The sequence below is a fragment of the Bos indicus genome, chromosome 8, assembly GCF_029378745.1.
Source record: "Bos indicus isolate NIAB-ARS_2022 breed Sahiwal x Tharparkar chromosome 8, NIAB-ARS_B.indTharparkar_mat_pri_1.0, whole genome shotgun sequence".
In the NCBI taxonomy this organism is placed as follows: Eukaryota; Metazoa; Chordata; class Mammalia; order Artiodactyla; family Bovidae; genus Bos; species Bos indicus.
Genome location: NC_091767.1, coordinates 102,135,556 through 102,154,029, shown reverse-complemented (window position 1 = coordinate 102,154,029; position 18,474 = coordinate 102,135,556). Strand labels below are relative to the sequence as shown.

Sequence of the window (18,474 nt, the reverse complement as noted above, 5' to 3'; positions counted from 1 at the left end):
CAAGGCAAACCATTCAATATCACAGTAATCTAAGCCTATGCCCCAACCAGTAACGCTGAAGAAGCTGAAGTTGAACGGTTCTATGAAGACCTACAAGACCTTTTAGAATTAACACCCCCAAAAGATGTCCTTTTCATTATAGGGGACTGGAATGCAAAAGTAGGAAGTCAAGAAACACCTGGGGTAACATGCGAATTTGGCCTTGGAATACAGAATGAAGCAGGGCAAAGACTAATAGAGTTTTGCCAAGAAAATGCACTGGTCATAGCAAACACCCTCTTCCAACAACACAAGAGAAGACTGTACACATGGACATCACCAGATGGTCAACACTGAAATCGGATTGATTATATTCTTTGCAGCCAAAGATGAAGAAGCTCTATACAGTCAGCAAAAACAAGACCAGGAGCTGACTGTGGCTCAGATCATGAACTCCTTGTTGCCAAATTCAGACTGAAATTGAAGAAAGTAGGGAAAACCACTAGACCATTCAGGTATGACCTAAATCAAATCCCTTATGATTATACAGTGGAAGTGAGAAGTAGATTTAAGGGACTAGATCTGATAGATAGAGTGCCTGATGAACTATGGACAGAGGTTCGTGACATTGTACAGGAGACAGGGATCAAGACCATCCTCATGGAAAAGAAATACAAAAAAGCAAAAATGGCTGTCTGAGAAGGCCTTACAAATAGCTGTGGGAAGAAGAGAAGTGAAAAGCAAAAGAGAAAAGGAAAGATACAAGCATCTGAATGCAGAGTTCCAAAGAATAGCAAGAAGAGATAAGAAAGCCTTCCTCAGTGCAAAGAAATAGAGGAAAACAGCAGAATGGGAAAGACTAGAGATCTCTTCAAGAAAATTAGAGATACCAAGGGAACATTTCATGCAAAGATGGGCTCAATAAAGGACAGAAATGGTGTGGACCTAACAGAAGCAGAAGATATGAAGAAGAGGTGGCAGGAATACACAGAAGAACTGTACAAAAAAGATCTTCACTACCCAGATAATCACGATGGTGTGATCACTCACTGAGAGCCAGACATCCTGGAATATGAAGTCAAGTGGGCCTTAGGAAGCATCACTATGAACAAAGCTAGTGGAGGTGATGGAATTCCAGTTGAGCTATTTCAAATCCTGAAAGATGATGCTGTGAAAGTGCTGCACTCAATATGCCAGCAAATTTGGAAAACTCAGCAGTGGCCACAGGACTGGAAAAGGTCAGTTTTATTCGAATCCCAAAGAAAGGCAATGCCAAAGAACGCTGAAACTACCGCACAATTGCACTCATCTCACACGCTAGTAAAGTAATGCTCAAAATTCTCCAAGCCAGGCTTCAGCAATATGTGAACCATGAACTTCCAGATGTTCAAGCTGGTTTTAGAAAAGGCAGAGGAACCAGAGATCAAATTGCCAACATCTGCTGCATCATCAAAAGAGCAAGAGAGTTCCAGAAAAACATCTACTTTTGCTTTACTGACTATGCCAAAGCCTTTGACTGTGTGGATCACAGCAAACTGTGGAAAATTCTGAATGAGATGGGAATACCAGACCACCTGACCTGCCTCTTGAGAAACCTATCTGCAGTTCAGGAAGCAACAGTTAGAACTGGAAATGGTTAGAATGGACAACAGACTGGTTCCACATAGGAAAAGGAGTACGTCAAGGCTGTATATTGTCACCCTGCTTATTTAACTTCTATGCAGAGTACATCATGAGAAACGCTGGGCTGGAAGATGCACAAGCTGGAATCAAGATTGCCAGGAGAAATATCAGTAACCTCAGATATGCAGTTGACACCACCCTTATGGCAGAAAGTGAAGAGGAACTAAAAAGCCTCTTGATGAAAGTGAAAGAGAAGAGTGAAAAAGTTGGCTTAAAGCTCAACATTCAGAAAACTAAGATCATGGCATCTGGTCCCATCACTTCATGGGAAATAGATGGGGAAACAGTGGAAACAGTGTCAGACTTTATTTTTGGGGGCTCCCAAATCACTGCAGATGGTGACTGCAGCCATGAAATTAAAAGATGCTTATTCCTTGGAAGAAAAGTTATGACCAACCTAGATAGCACATTGAAAAGCAGAGATATTACTTTTCCAACAAAGGTCCATCTAGTCAAGGCTATGGTTTTTCCAGTGGTCATATATGGATGTGAGAGTTGGATTGTGAAGAAAGCTGAGCACCGAAGAATTGATGCTTTTGAACTGTGGTGTTGGAGAAGACTCTTGAGAGTCCCTTGCACTGTAAGGAGATCCAACCAGTCCATCCTTTAAGCGAATCAGTCCTGAATATTCATTGGAAGGACTGATGTTGAAGATGAAACTCCAATACATTGGACACCTGTAGCAAAGAACTGACTCATTAGAAAAGAGCCTGAAGATGAGAAAGATTGAAAGCAGGAGGAGAAGGGGATGACAGAGGATGAGATGGTTGGATGGCATCACCAACTCAATGGACATGAGTTTGAGTAAACTCTGGGAGTTGATGATGGACAGAGAGGCCTGGCATGCTGCAGTCCACGGGGTTGCAAAGAGTCGGACACGACTGAGCAACTGAACTGAATTGACACATTTTGAAACAAACAAAACAATGCTTCTGAAATGCTAATTTTTAAGAACAGCAGGTAGTATCCTGATTGGCCTGCCTCCAGGAGCAAACAGTTTCAACTCAAGTTCCGTCCTGGGACAAGAGAATCAAGTGACAAAGTCTTCTAAGCCAAGAATAGAGATTTAGTCGTCATCATTGTCCCTGAAACTCCAAAATAACCTCAGCATGTCCTGGTTTGATGTTTACTCTGGAAGTTAATTTGACATTTATCTAAATTTCCTCTATTCAGGTTGAAGTTGTTCATAATATTTGAAGGGGTGTGGTAACAGGACAACTTAAAATATCTCCTTAATCCACAATCCGATAATTTCAAGCCTATTTTATTGAAAGCCTTCTGAGGGGTTCCATTTGACAAACTTGTTTATTTAGAAGAAAATGTAGTACAAATAACTATAGTAAATAATAGTCAGGGGAAAGGCCATGATGTAGAAAAGGGAGTCAGCAGACATTTCCTAAAAGAGCCAGATAGTAAATATTTTAGACTTTATAGGCCAAGAGTCAAAATTGAAGATATTATGTATTATAGATATTAATATAATAATAGAGAAAATTAATTTCCACATTTTCTGAAACAATTAAAAATATAATATTGAGTACAGTTTTGAAAAACCACATATCTATTAATAAGAAGAATGAAATTCTGTTTTGGAATAATATTTTGCTTAAGTGGGCTTAAAAATGATTGTTTCTAATATTATACCAATTGCAAATGTTCTTGCCTCATGGGTTATATAGAAACAGGCACTGAACTGAATTTGGCCAATGGGCCATAGTTTGCCAAACTTAGGTATAGAAAATATGATATCAATGGTTTAAGTATTTCTGGAGATTCTGGATAAAGAATGAGGAGTAAGAAAAGAGAGAGAGGTGTAAGGATTGAAAGAGATACATTGACATGCAGATAATATAATCATATATAAGTACCTGCTAAACCAACAGAATCCACAGTGTTAGGACTAATTTTATTATACCTAATGAAAAATTTCATCAAGGTTGCTAGAGAGATCAACTTATAAAAATCAGTAACATCTCTCTATACCAGCAAAAACTCATGATAATAACTAATGGTTGAAAAAACAAAACAGATAAACAAAAAAACTGTGAAATATTAATAGATAGGAATTAACAACCAAGAATACACCAGATGATCACTGAGGAGGGAACTTTAAAACTCTAAGACAAGACTTGAAAGCTGATCTGAATAAATTTATAGATACCAGGCTTACCTGGTTTTGGCCCAGGGATCCCCATGTCAGACTTCTGACCTCCAAAGTTGTAAGAAAATGAACTTTTGCTGTTTGAAGCCACTAAATTTGTGGTTATTTGTTGCAGCAGAAACAGGAAACTAATATAGGACCCATTTCTCCTGTCCAGCTGCATGCCAAGAACGCATGCCTGCATGCTAAGTCTCTTCAGTCGTGTCCAACTCTGTGCGACCCCATGGACAGCAGCCCACCAGGCTCCTCTGTCCATGGGATTCTTTAGGCAGGAATACTGGAGTGGGTTGCTGTCTCCTTCTCTACAGAATAGAGCTTTCTAATTGTATCTTTGATACAGCAGCAGAGTCTCCTAACTGTGGTAGTTTTCCTAACATAAATGTTTAACTCTTGGAAGGAAGTGGCACATATGATCTACTGTGCAATCCTACCTCGTGCTACCTGCATTTGGAATATTATTCTGCGTTGCTCTTTGCAGTAGACTTGCTGCCCTTCCTTGAAGTGAAGTGAAGTGAAGTGAAGTTGCTCAGTCTTATCTGACTCTTTGTGACCCCATGGATGGTAGCCTACCAGGTTCCTCCATCCATGGGATTTTCCAGACAAGAATACTGGAGTGGGTTGCCATTTCCTTCTCCAGGAGATCTTCCTGACCCAGGGATTGAACCTGGGTCATCTGCATTGTAGGCAGACGCTTTATCGTTTGAGCCACCAGGGAAGTGGCCCCTTCTTAAATCAACTCAATTTGTTACAGGACCTAGGAACAAGTTCATGCACACTGAGGTGGTAGAAGGGTGAAACAGAACAAATAAAAACACAGTTTGGGATTTAAACATCATGATGGAAAATCCTCAGTGGAACTTGGCTGTGTGGTTGACCCCCATCCCTGAGCAAAATGGACAAGGAAGCAGTGTAGCTCCCACTGACAGCTGACTCTGATTTGGGCTGGGACCTGGGGCCCTTTGCTGCAGTGCTTGCAGCTGGACAAATGCCTCCTCTAGTAACAGAATACAAAGAAACTGTATGAAACTGAAAACATATCTGCACACATGCACAGTCAGGGTAATTATAAACAGTAAGATACAAAAGGCTGCAAAAGCCTGCTGTTTCTGAAGTGCTAAGAGCAAAAGCAGGGCACACAGAGCCACCAAAGGGGTAAGCAAACCATCTCAGCCACCCTCTTACTCAAGCCCTGGACCCACCCCTGTTGTTATCCTGTGTAAGGAACCAGTTCACCCTCCCTCCAGGAGTGAACTAGGACACCTGTTTCTTGTTCTCACTCCCTCCTGCAGCACGAGTCCCCATAAAGCCTGGCCAGAATTCCTTGTGGGGCTTCTCATAAACTTCTATTGAATAAGAGTCCAAGGATCTAAACCAGTAACAGTTCCACCATAATTTTCATTTGATCCCTGATTTCAGTAGATGTTCTAGAAAAATAAAAACTAGTTCAGTGTTTTGAGACATCCCTGGTGGGACTCCATGCTCCGAATGCGGGGGGCCCAGGTTGGATCCCCAGTCAGGGAACTAGATCCACATGCTGCAACTGAGAGTTCATATGCCGCAACTAAGAACCGGCACAGCTAAATGAAGAAATATTTCTTTAAAAACACACAACAACAAAACACACCTCGGTGTCTTTCTCACTGTGTGTCTTGTGGGTGAAATGATACACAACTGGTTTGGGTTCATTAGCAAGATGGTAGAACAGGAAGTGCCAGCCCACATAACCCCACAGATACTCCTATTTTAACAACCACTCATGGGCAAGAATACCTTTATGAGAGTTCAGAAGTGCAACAGAGAGGTTCCAGCATCCAAACTGAGCAAAATAACTGAAGAAAGTAAGAACGGTTTCACTTTACCTGTGTCTCCTGTCTCCCATGATGGCGTAGCACTGGCATCTCTGGGAGCTTAACAGTAGCAGGCTCTGATTTATCGGTCTCAAGCCCCACCCCCAGACCCACTAAATCAGAGCCTGCTAATGTTTAACACGATCTGCAAGTGATTCGTATACACATAAGAAGCACTGTGTGATCATATTTATAGGAATCCGTAAATAATGTATTGCCTTGTTCTGTGTGTTATTTAAAAGTTATATAAATAGTGTCATACTGCACATATCATTCAGCAACTGGCTTTTTTCACCTTACAATTTGCTTTTGAGCTCTGCTGCTGCTGCTGCTGCTAAGTCACTTCAGTCGTGTCCGACTCTGTGCGACCCCATAGATGGCAGCCCACCAGGCTCCCCCGTCCCTGGGATTCTCCAGGCAAGAACACTAGAGTGGGTTGCCATTTCCTTCTCCAATGCATGAAAGTGAAAAGTGAAAGTGAAGTCGCTCAGTCGTGTCCGACTCTTCGCAACCCCATGGACTGCAGCCCACCAGGCTCCTCTGTCCATGGGATTTTCCAGGCAAGAGTACCAGAGTGGGTTGCCATCGCCTTCTCCCTTTTGAGCTCTAACAATGCTAATATAGATCTAGTACATTCCCTTTTACATGTTGAAGAACATTCACATTTATGTTGCTGATAAGGAAACCTTTTATGAAGTTATAAAATTAATTTTAGTTTACTAACCCATAGTGACATGAAGCAGGACCCTATGGTCCTTGCCCCTACCCCATGTCCTCTGCCTACCTTTCATCTGTCGAAAGCTTTAGTCAAAGAATACGTTTGATCAGAGAAATGAGAACATGCAGAAACAAAGAACAGTCAAATGAGACCAAATAATAATAATGCAGTCATTAAGCATATTCAGTGACCTTTAGTTCCTTCTCAAGGACTACAGATAATATTCGAAGCCATATCCTGTGAGCTGTCTTTTAGATACTAAAACTCCCACTAGATTGGAGAAGTTAATTACATGATGACCAGACTGTAGCTGTGACATAAGCTGCCACAATTTCAAGAACTGACCTCAAAAGAAATAGAAACAAACCCATCCTGGAACTGAAGATTAACTGTACTTAAAATGATAATCAAGATGACACTGGTCAGACCATCGATGACCAATTTGAAGATGACTGTCAGAGCTGACTGTGTTGTTTCTGCATATAGACCTCTTCTTCAACCTAGAAAAGCTCTCTCCCCACTGGTTGTCAGTAGGGGATGGGTGGGAGAGTCGGCCTTTGGACGGATGTCCACCCTCCCCTTCCCGCACAATTGCCAGCATATGAATAAAGCCTGTTCTGGCCTCTTTACCCACATCTTCCCTGTGATTCTTCTATCTTTTCATTTCTTCGGAAAAGGACTGCTCTGTTTCTGATCCACAGACATCTTCAACCTTGCTTTTGAGTGTCTTTAACATTTCATGCCTTATTTGCATATTATTTAGGGCTGAAGGTCAGGTGAGCTCATCTGTCATCTTGATCTGGGAACCCCTGAGAGTCATTTTGTGCTTCCCCATCAGCTGTAGTTTCTGGACATGTGGCACAATACAGCCATCCCGCATCACTCACATGGCCCTCCCGTGCATTGATTACTATTGTTGTCAGGATATGCCAGGTCACACCCTTCTGAGTATCAGCTGCTCTGTCTCTTCAAGGCCATCTTTTAAAAATGAGTGATCCCAGAATGACTGGTTGGATTTCTACATATAATTTTGTCATATTTCAGCAAACCAGACTAAGCACTTAAGTAAAGACCAATAAGCCTGAACCTAAGATATTCTTCTGACCTGGAGGCAGAGTAATATAGGGAGAGTCGGATACCTAGAAAGCCTTCTTTGTTCATATAAATCTTAAGTCCATAAGGAGTGAGTCATTTTTTTCACACAACAACTGCTACCCATACCCTGCTCTGCCACAACACTTATGTGTGACTCTTACACTGTTTTTATTATTGGCTGATGTTGGCAAAGGGTTACAACTGAAGGAGGATATTTAATTTCCCTTCCTCCAAAGCCTGTAAGCTCCCCAAAGAAGAGACCAATAACATTTAGCCTCATTGATGCCTCCTGACCGTACTAAGTATAGAATGCTGAAGATAAGTATTGATCACATTTCATGGAATCTCACTTAACATGTTCACAGTAAATAAAAGCAGTGATTGAAGGTTTTCTAAGAGTATGAAAAGACACCAACCAAGAGAAAAATAAACGGCATATGATACAACGTATGTGCGTAGTCTAAAATATGGCAGAAATGAACCTGTCTGTGAAGCAGAAATGGAATCATAAACATAGAAAACAGACCTGTGGTTGCCAAGGGCGATAGGTGATGGGGGAGGGATAGAATGGGAGTTTGGGATTAGCAGGTGTAAGCTATTATATACAGAATGGATAAATGTCTTACTTATAGCACAGGAAACTATACTGAATATCCTGTGATAAACCATAAGGGAAAGGAATATGAAAGAGAGTGTGTGTGTGTGTGTATATATATATATATATATATATATATGACTGAATCACTTTGCTGTACAGCAGAAATTAACATTGTAAATCAACTATACTTCAACAAGGTTTTTTAAAATGAAGAATTTGAAATTAATAGCAACTTACAATGGTAGTTTTCAACTTAGATATCATAGATGTGTTTCTAAAAAATAAAAGCATTTGCCGTACCAGAAAAAGAAAGAAAGGACACTGACAATCTCAGAGGATGGATGAGTTAGAGAAGCTGGGTTGTAAAGGCGTATCCTAAAACATGTTGAGCTGGTGTCAGCCCCAGCAGCAACTCTCTCTCAGACTGAAAAAGAGAATTCTAGGATGGAGCAATTTCTAGGGCAAGTCTTACAGTTTATCAGGTCACTAAGAAATGGGTAACTCAAAAGACAAGTAGCACTCATCGAGACAGAGACTTACTGCAGACAAGGGAAAATCCTGAAACTCGGGGAAGGTTCTGAGAGCCTAGGGGAAGGTTCTGGTCACAAGGCCTCATTTTCTTCCTGTCACCCCCACGTCCCTTACATAAACGAAGAAAAACCACATGACTGCAAGGCAAATCATTTATTGAACAGGTTGAGGAAGGTCTTATTCATGGACCTGCTGTCCTGAATGGGACAAAGGGAATCGGAAATCTGGAGGAAACTTTGATTCTCGGTGAGCTGCTAAGGCTTCCTAGATAATTAGGGAATATCCTGAAGATGCAGAGACGGTGCCTTCCCGTGCGATAGTGGTGGAAGTCAGGCCCCAGCACTTGGCATAAGATGATGTGGGAACCATGGAAGAGAAGATTCTGGAGCCCAAATGAGGTGGCACTAAATAAGCAAATGAGAATGAGAACACAAAAGCTTATTAAGTGCTTCTCAGACTGAACTGAGGACGAAGAGAATTTCTGTTACCAAAAATACGTTGAAGAAATAGTCATCAACCTGCATTCTAACCCATGCTATTTGCCAGAATAGGGGAAGGGGGAGTGTTAATGATTCTTTTCCTGTTTTTTTTCTATTGTTGATCCCATCTTAACCTGCCCCAGAGCCTATGAAAAGAAGAGTGGAAGCAATGAAGGATGCTAGGCTTATTTCTGCCATCCTCAGCACTGGAAGTTTTCAAGTGTTTTTGACAAATTGGCAAAAGCCATAGCAATCTTTTATTAAATGCTGACTTTATGTAAGCCATAGTTGCTAAGACTTTCACCTACATTATCTGAATGAACCCACACAATAAATCTGAGGTAGGAAACAGATGAGGAAACTCAAGAGACTATTTTCCAGGTTAGAAGACAACTGGAAATTCAGACAGCTCTATTTCCAGATTACAAGTTAAAAATATGGAGAGATTGAAGGAAGAAATTCTTTCCATATATTGGAGGGTGAGATGGGCTTTCAGGATTAGAGACGGACCACAAACACAGAATGTATTTGAGTATCATACTCACATTCTTTTCCCATTTAAAACTGTAATTCTTAGTGATTGTTTCCCACATTATCAATTACTGAGCCCTTTTCTCCAGCATTATATTCACACAGTAATTCTGTAAGGTAGACATCATTTTTTCCCTTTAACTGCTATATGATTTGCTTAAAAAGCTCATGGCAGGAGGAGATCCTGAACCCAGATCCTCCAACTCCAAATTTCAAGCTCTTCCTACCAAATTATTTTTATTGTGATTTTTAAATCTTCTATTGTAATCCCCTAATGCTTCTGGAAGGTACTGAATCCTGGGCCACCCCATCTCCAGCAGAGCTCACCAAACTGCAGTCCTAGGCCACTCCATTCCCTCGCGCCTGCAAGCAGCGATCTGTAGAGGCAGAGAAGAGCACATTCAAACACCAACCCCAGTTTACTTCCCAGAACAAAACCAGATGATTTTCCAGGTTAAGACAAAGGGGACTGAATGGGGGTATTAACTTCTCTTGCATTTCTCCCTTCAGTAACATTCCTACTCAGCAACATGGGACTTCAGGCAGAGAAAGCCAGAGATAGCTCAACTTACCCACTTTGGTCAGGTCAATAACGTTTTCCTTAACAACTCCATACTTTTGGCAAATTTCCACAAACTCGTTCTTGAGTTCTGGACTCGTATCTGGTTCTCGGGCTGTGGGAAGAGTAACAGGAGCTGCTTTGTCCTGTTTCCTGGTGATTGAGGCTCATGAGAGGGGTGGGTCTCCAGCTGAGTGGGAAAGTGAATGGCACTGATTACATGCTTAGGCACAAGTGTCAGGGATGGAAAAAAGTCTTTCTTGAATGTGACACCTTAGGATATCTTTCTGGCACAGTGAGAGAGTCATCATCTTCCCATCACTGAGCCCGAGAGATTTTACCAAAGGGGAGCATCTGTCTTTAATGGGGAGAGAGGTCCCAGGGTACGACAGGGAAGTCCACTCTGTCTCCTTCCTTCCCTGGTCTCGCCACCCCAAGATGAGTGCCAGCATGAAAGTACTCTACCGTAGAGCTCTAGCAGTTTGAACGAGTCGCTGAAATTCTCGAGATAAAAAATAATATGTTGACTATAGTTCACCTGAAGTATGCGAAATTTATTCTCTCCATCATCTGTGGAGAAAACAGAACATGGCTCAGAACTTCTTTGGTCTGTGGGAAAGAAATGAAACCCTTTTACCTGTTCTCTCCCACAAAACAAATCCTGAAAGAAATAGTGATATCTACTGCCTTCCATCTGCATCTCTCTGGGCTTCGAGATGCAATTTCTAAGCAACACCGATGGAGTGACTATTAGGAGTAGAAAAATTCAGGCACAGCAGTAACTTCCCCTCTATTATGACACCTTGGCCCCACCTACCTCCCTCGGCCATCTCTGCCAAATGTCTCCTCTATGAGCCCCATTGGCCTTATATACCCAGTGCTATAACCTGAATGATATGCTCTGGCAATGGCTATCAGATATCATCAGAAAGTGGGCCATGGAACTACCCTGGCGGTCAAGTGGATAAGATTCCACCTGCCAATTCATGGGATCGGGTTCAATCCCTGGGTCCAAGAAGATCCCACATGCTTTGGGGAAACTAAAATGGTATCCTCTAGAGCCACATGCCCCAGCTACTGAGCCCACATGGTGCAATTACCGAGCCCCTGAGCCCTGGAGACCATGATCCTCAACAAGAGAGAAGGCACCACAATGAGAAGCCATGGGATTCTCCAGACAAGAATACTGGAGCGGGTTGCCATGCTCCCCTCCAGGGGATCTTCCAAACCCAGAGATCAAACCCAGGTCTCCTGCATTGCAGGTGGAATCTTTGCCCAATGAGAAGCCTGCTCATCACAATTAGAGAATAGCTCCTGGTTGCTAAATCTAGAGAAAATCTAAAGGCAACAATGAAGACTCAGTGCAGCCAAAATAAATAAATATTTTTTTTTAAAGTGGGCAAGGAATGTGAAACTGTCCTGCCAATTTACTTTTTTATTTGCCAACTTCCTTTTGTTGTAGGAAATACATATGACCAAGCTTATTTCTCTGTCTGATGGTACTGTGTGCCAGGCACTGGCTTTGACACACACATTTCTCCCAAATTCAGGATATTGACTATTAGATGGTCACATTAGATTACCTAAACCAACATATAAGGAATTTATCAAATCCTGAAGAGATTGGAGTAAATTCCTTGCAGCTGGAAGTAGAATTTAGAAAGACTTTTTTTTTTTTTTTTTAACATACTTACAGCTAACAGTATATACACCATCCTCTCCTGTGCTGTCACAAGTCAAAGGAAGCTCAGTACACACTCCGTTTACCCTGTAAAACAAAATGAGCTGATGCCCAAGAGATCCTGAAGGGACTGACCCCCTCACATTCTACCTGTAACTTGACTTTCCCATTTCATTGATTAGCTGTTGAACATTTTGGATATAGTTTCCAAAGCACTTTTATTTACATGATAGCACTTCATTTGGTACTTAGAGAATGAGTCCACTTCTTCTGTCACTATGACTCTGTCACCTCTTCCCACTATTAGTGTTATGACAGCTACTTGTCTAGAGAATTAGCTGGGTTCTGACCATGTGCCAGTCTCTCAGATAGAGCCTTACAAACATCACCTTGCTTGGTCCTCACAAAAAGACACGAGAGAGAATTATATCATCATCTTTTACTCCAGAGAAGACTGAGGAAGAAAGAGATGAATTTTCCTGGTGACACAAAGAGAATCAGAACTGGATCGGGTGTTGGTTCTGAATCCTGTGCTCTTAGCCTGTGCTGTCTTTCCATGGACAGGGAGGCCTGGCGTGCTGTGATTCATGGGGTCGCAAAGACTCGGACACGACTGAGCGACTGAACTGATCTGATCTGAACGATCTGACGCCTCTCTATCCCTTACCTCCTCTATTCCCACTGAAAAGTATTCCTGTCCCAATTCTTATCCCTGAAATCTAGCAAAGTCACAGGCTCAGGTTCCTCAATCCCTGGGTCAGTGCCAACGATTTTATCAAGGATGGACCCTGATTTTAGTAAAGGCCCAGAATATATGCACATTCGTGCGCGTAAAGATCCAACACCAAATTCAGACTTCTGTTTTTCCTTTCCCAAGCAAAAAAATACACACTTACTTTGTATGCATTTTAATAAACAAAGAAGAATTTTCCAAGAGACTGATGTACTCCACAAAAAACCTCATGCTACCATTTTCTATCTTTTCCCTGTCGTCTGAGGCCAAGAGAATTGAAAACCATTCCCCTGTAATCTGCAATAAATCAATAAAATGACTGGGTGAGAGAAGAGGAAAGGAGTACAACATGAACCCTTGTCTCCTTGAACACTGACCTCTCGGCCAGGACCCTCATCATGATGATGTGAAGATGAAATTAGATTCGGGTCGATCGGCACTATATCTAGGACTTTTTCCACTGTTCACTGTTCCTCCAGTAAGTTGGAGGTTCCCTAAGTGTTGTCACCTTTAACATGGCACCACTGCCCTTTCTTAGACCAAGATCTGAAGCCTTCCATTGCCGGGGACCAGCCCCGGCTGATCCAGGGTACTCGAAGGAGAGACGGCGTCGGCGAGGGTCAGGATACGATAGCTTCAATTAGATATTAATTAGAGATATAAAGAGTAATAGAATAAGGATAGCTCAGTAGGAAAATTCAGTGGAGAAAAGAGGCTGAGTAGCTTGGTTTACACGGGAGACCAATAAAACTTCAAGACAAGAAGTTTGCACCACTTACGTAGGCCGCAGGCGTCCTTCCGTTCTCCCGAAGGAGAGGAGACACTGAGGCCTCCCCGGTCGGATCTTAGAAGCCCAGGCATAATTAGTAAGCATGGTGGGTTCCGCGCTCCAGATGGAGACTCAGCCAGAGTGAGAGAGAGAGCGACATGGGGAGACCAGTATTTCGAGAAACTGATCCCAATTCTTTATTTTCCAGAGTCTGTTTTTATACACTGAGATGTTATACAAAAGTCACGTGGGGACAGCAGTCCTGACTTTTATTAAAGTCAGGTGCTTCACACAAATGTATACAGAGGTCTTAGGGGTGTTACATCATCTTCTGGCCAGGGGGGCCTGCTGACAATTTACGACCCTCTCCTTGTGACAGCGGTCAGTCAATCAGGACACTTATTTCTCCAGGGCTGATTATTCTCAAAACAGACGCCACCCAAATAAAGTTACATTCCTACAGGGTGAGGGTGTAGTGGGTTTTAGTTAAGGAAAGAATTTACTTAGCCTAAGGTCTAACGTGATTAATATCAAAGGTTAATTCTATATATTCATTAATGTGTGTAAGGGCAGGGGATGTGGAGACTTAGCAACAAACATTGGCTCAACAAATGAAAAACCCTTCACCAATACAATTTCTAATCAGCCCATTATACTTATACTAATAGTTTTCTAACTTTTCTAAGGAACCTGTTTTTAGAAGGTTTAAAGCATCTCGTGCCTCTCACGGTTGGGAGGCTGTGAGCAATCACATGTGGCCGGACGAGCCTGTCAGGCAGGCTAGAGAACCTTCAGAGGAGTTTGTAGGTTAAAACACTCTTATCACACCCAGGAATTATTATTAACTGGAGCTCTAGGTTAACTCCTTCTCCAAAAGAGGTGGTGGGGGACAGCCCCCTGTAAAGTCAGAGATGTAGGTAAGAGCACAAAGTAGTAAAGTAGGCAGGCTCTGGTTATGGGGGTAGACGCTCGAGGATTTCCAGGGGGACTCCTGAGGCTCGATCCCGCCTTTGCGTATGTCGAGCCTCCTTCCTCATGACCTTTGCCATGGGCGGAGTACCTCACTCTGGCCCCCCAACATTCCATTTCCTCTATTATGTCAAGGACCGCCTCTCCTCCCAGAGGGCCACTCTGCTTCAGAATCTTCCAAAAAGCCCTCCAAAATCCAAAGCCACTGTGCCCCACTGCCCTTGAGTGAGCGTGGGGCTTCCCTCATAGCTCAGTTGGTCAAGAATCTGCCTGCAGTTTGCTTCCCTGCCCTTACCTCTGGAATATCAAAGTTGCTTCTCACAACATCAGAGTTTCCCTCCTGGGCACAGACTAGGGTCAGCCCCAGACACAGCAGCAGCAGCTTCATCTTGGCAGGAGACAGCGCTGTCTTCTCTACTGTCACTGGGAGTGAGTCTCTTCCTGATGGTGGCTTGGCTCCCCAGGCCTCTCCTTTTATATCTGCTCCAGGTCCAGTTTACTGTCCACAAGGCACCACCCCACTTCCTCCCACATTGTGACATGGGCTGTTATTCCCTGGGGTGAGGCCAAGGACTGTTCATGACCTTCTGAAATTTGGCAACTTCATCTCTTTTCGATATGCTTAGTGACCTTAAATTTCTCAAAACACATACTCTAGAAAAATAGTGGAGACTTGAAAGGGCTGCCTTGTGGAACCAGATTTAACTGTGGATCTGGCTTCAGTTCAGTTCAGTTGCTCAGTTGTGTCCAACTCTTTGCAACCCCATAAATTGCAGCATGCCAGGCTTCCCTGTCCATCACCAACTCCTGGAGTTCACTCAGACTCATGGCCATCGAGACAGTGATGCCATCCAGCCATCTCATCTTCTGTCGTCCCCTTCTCCTCCTGCCCCCAATCCCTCCCATAATCAGAGTCTTTTCCAATGAGTCAACTCTTCGCATGAGGTGGCCAAAGTACTGGAGTTTCAGCTTTAGCATCATTCCTTCCAAAGAAATCCCAGGGCTGATCTCCTGCAGAATGGACTGGTTGGGTCTCCTTGCAGTCCAAGGGACTCTCAAGAGTCTTCTCCAACACCACAGTTCAAAAGCATCAATTCTTCGGTGCTCAGCTTTCTTCACAATCCAAATCTCACATCCATACATGACCACTGGAAAAACCATAGCCTTGACTAGATGGACCTTTGTTGGAAAAGTAATATCTCTGCTTTTCAATATGCTATCTAGGTTGGTCATAACTTTTTTTCCAAGGAATAAGCGTCTTTTCATTTCATGGCTGCAATCACCATCTGCAGTGATTTGGGAGCCCCCAAAAATAAAGTCTGACACTGTTTCCACTGTTTCCCCATCTATTTCCCATGAAGTGATGGGACCAGATGCCATGATCTTAGTTTTCTGAATGTTGAGCTTTAAGCCAACTTTTTCACTCTTCTTTTTCACTTTCATCAAGAGGCTTTTTAGTTCCTCTTCACTTTCTGCCATAAGCGTGGTGTCATCTGCATATCTGAGGTTATTGATATTTCTCCCGGCAATCTTGATTCCAGCTTGTGCGTCTTCCAGCCCAGCGTTTCTCATTATGTACTCTGCATATAGTTAAATAAACAGGGTGACAATATACAGCCTTGACGTACTCCTTTTCCTATTTGGAACCAGTCTGTTGTTCCATGTCCAGTTCTAACTGTTGCTTCCTGACCTGCATATAGGTTTCTCAAGAGGCAGGTCAGGTGGTCTGGTATTCCCTTCTCATTCAGAATTTTCCACAGTTTATTGTGATCCACACAGTCAAAGGCTTTGGCATAGTCAATAAAGCAGAAATAGATATTTTTCTGAAACTCTCTTGCTTTTTCCATGATCCAGTGGATGCTGGCAATTTGATCTCTGGTTCCTCTGTCTTTTCTAAAACCAGCTTGAACATCTGGGAGTTCATGGTTCACGTATTGCTGAAGCCTGGCTTGGAGAATTTTGAGCATTACTTTACTAGTGTGTGAGATGAGTGCAATTGTGTGGTAGTTTCAGCATTCTTTGGCATTGCCTTTCTTTGGGATTGGAATGAAAAGTGACCTTTTCCAGTCTTGTGGCCACTGCTGAGTTTTCCAAATTTGCTGGCATATTGAGTGCAGCACTTTCACAGCATTATATTTCAGGATTTGAAATAGCTCAACTGGAATTCCATCACTGTAGTGATGCTTTCTAAGGCCCACTTGACTTCACATTCCAGGATGTCTGGCTCTAGGTGAGTGATCACACCATCGTGATTATCTGGGTTGTGAAGATCTCTTTTGTACAGTTCTTCTGTGTATTCTTCGTATCTTCTGCTTCTGTTAGGTCCATACCATTTCTGTCCCTTATAGAGCCCATCTTTGCATGAAATGTTCCCTTGATATCTCTAATTTTCTTGAAGAGATCTCTAGTCTTTCCCATTCTGCTGTTTGCCTCTATTTCTTTGCATTGATTGCTGAGGAAGGCTTTCTTATCTCTTCTTGCTATTCTTTGGAACTCTGCATTCAGATGCTTGTATCTTTCATTTTCTCTTTTGCTTTTCACTTCTCTTCTTTTCACAGCTATTTGTAAGGCCTCCTCAGACAGCCATTTTTGCTTTTTTGCATTTCTTTTCCATGGAGATGGTCTTGAGTTCTGTCTCCTGTATAATGTCATGAACCTCTGTCCATAGTTCATCAGGCACTCTATCTATCAGATCTAGTCCCTTAAATCTACTTCTCACATCCACTGTATAATCATAAGGGATTTGATTTAGGTCATACATGAATGGTCTGGTGTTTTTCCCTACTTACTTCAATTTAAGTCTGAATTTGGCAATAAGGAGCTCATTATCTGAGCCACAGTCAGCTCCTGGTCTTGTTTTTGCTGACTGTATAGAGCTTCTCCATCTTTGGCTGCAAAGAATATAATCAGTCTGATTTCAGTGTTGACCATCTAGTGATGTCCATGTGTAGAGTCTTCTCTTGTGTTGTTGGAAGAGGGTGTTTGCTATGACCAGTGCATTTTCTTGGCAAAACTCTATTAGTCTTTGCCCTGCTTCATTCTGTATTCCAGGGCCAAATTTGCCTGTTACCCCAGCTGTTTCTTGACTTCCTACTTTTGCATTCCAGTCCCCTATAATGAAAAGGACATCTTTTCGGGGTGTTAGTTCTAAAAGGTCTTGTAGGTCTTCATAGAACCGTTCAACTTCAGCTTCTTCAGCATTACTGGTTGGGGCATAGGCTTGGATTACTGTGATATTGAATGGTTTGCCTTGGAAACGAATAGAGATCATTCTGTTGTTTTTGAGATTGCATCCAAGTAATTAATTTCAGACCGTTTTGTTGACCGTGATGGCTACTGCATTTCTTCTAAGGGATTTCTGCCCACAGTAGTAGGTATAATGGTCATCTGAGTTAAATTCACCCATTCCAGTCCATTTTAGTTCACTGATTCCTAGAATGTCGACGTTCACTCTTGCCATCTCCTGTTTGACCACTTCCAATCTGCCTTGATTCATGGACCTGACATTCCAGGTTCCTATGCAATATTGCTCTTTACAGCATTGGACCTTGCTTCTATCACCAGTCACATCCACAACTGGGTATTGTTTTTGCTTTGGCCCCATCCTTTCATTCTTTCTGGAGTTATTTCTCCATTGATCTCCAGTAGCACATTGGGCACCTACTGACCTGGGGAGTTCCTCTTTCGGTATCCTATCATTTTGCCTTTTCATACTGTTCATGGGGTTCTCAAGGCAAGAATACTGAAGATACCCCATGTCCAAGGTAAGAGAAACCCAAGTAAGATGGTAGGTGTTGCAAGAGGGCATCAGAGGGCAGACACACTGAAACCATAATCACAGAAAACTAGCCAATCTGATCACATGGACCACAGCCTTGCCTAACTCAATGAAACTAAGCCATGCCCGTGGGGCCACCCAAGATGGGTGGGTCATGGTGGAGAGATCTGACAGAATGTGGTCCACTGGAGAAGGGAATGGCAAACCACTTCAGTATTCTTGCCTTGAGAACTCCATGAACAGTATGAAAAGGATCTGGCTTAGAATCCAAAATCCAGTTACATGTGGCAGAAATGGAGTCTAACCAAGGAATGGGGTGGTAGGGACTCTGTGTCTCAATGGAATTTGGTGAATCACTTCATT

General features: G+C 42.6%; 2 protein-coding genes across 7 annotated transcripts in view; one reads left to right on the top strand and one right to left on the bottom strand.

Annotated features, from left to right (window-relative positions):
• Positions 1-18,474, top strand: part of ZFP37 (ZFP37 zinc finger protein) — a 97,511-nt gene that overhangs the window by 58,305 nt on the left and 20,732 nt on the right. The gene's annotated exons all lie outside the window — the stretch shown is intronic.
• On the bottom strand, positions 8,751-14,845 carry LOC139176034 (major allergen Equ c 1-like). Of its 3 annotated transcripts, XM_070795301.1 has the most exons (7): positions 14,629-14,803; positions 12,759-12,892; positions 11,876-11,949; positions 10,647-10,751; positions 10,195-10,296; positions 9,950-9,999; positions 8,751-9,016 (listed from the first exon to the last, which is right to left on the bottom strand). In XM_070795301.1, the coding sequence occupies exons 1-6, from the start codon at positions 14,719-14,721 to the stop codon at positions 9,962-9,964; spliced, it is 546 nt and encodes a 181-aa protein (XP_070651402.1). In that variant the 5' UTR covers positions 14,722-14,803; the 3' UTR covers positions 8,751-9,016; positions 9,950-9,961. The 3 variants fall into 3 exon arrangements, with proteins under 3 accessions (XP_070651402.1, XP_070651404.1, XP_070651403.1); XM_070795303.1 differs by lacking the exon at positions 8,751-9,016 and having other exon boundaries at positions 9,964-9,999; positions 10,720-10,790; positions 14,629-14,843; XM_070795302.1 differs by lacking the exons at positions 8,751-9,016; positions 9,950-9,999 and having other exon boundaries at positions 10,234-10,371; positions 10,647-10,790; positions 14,629-14,845.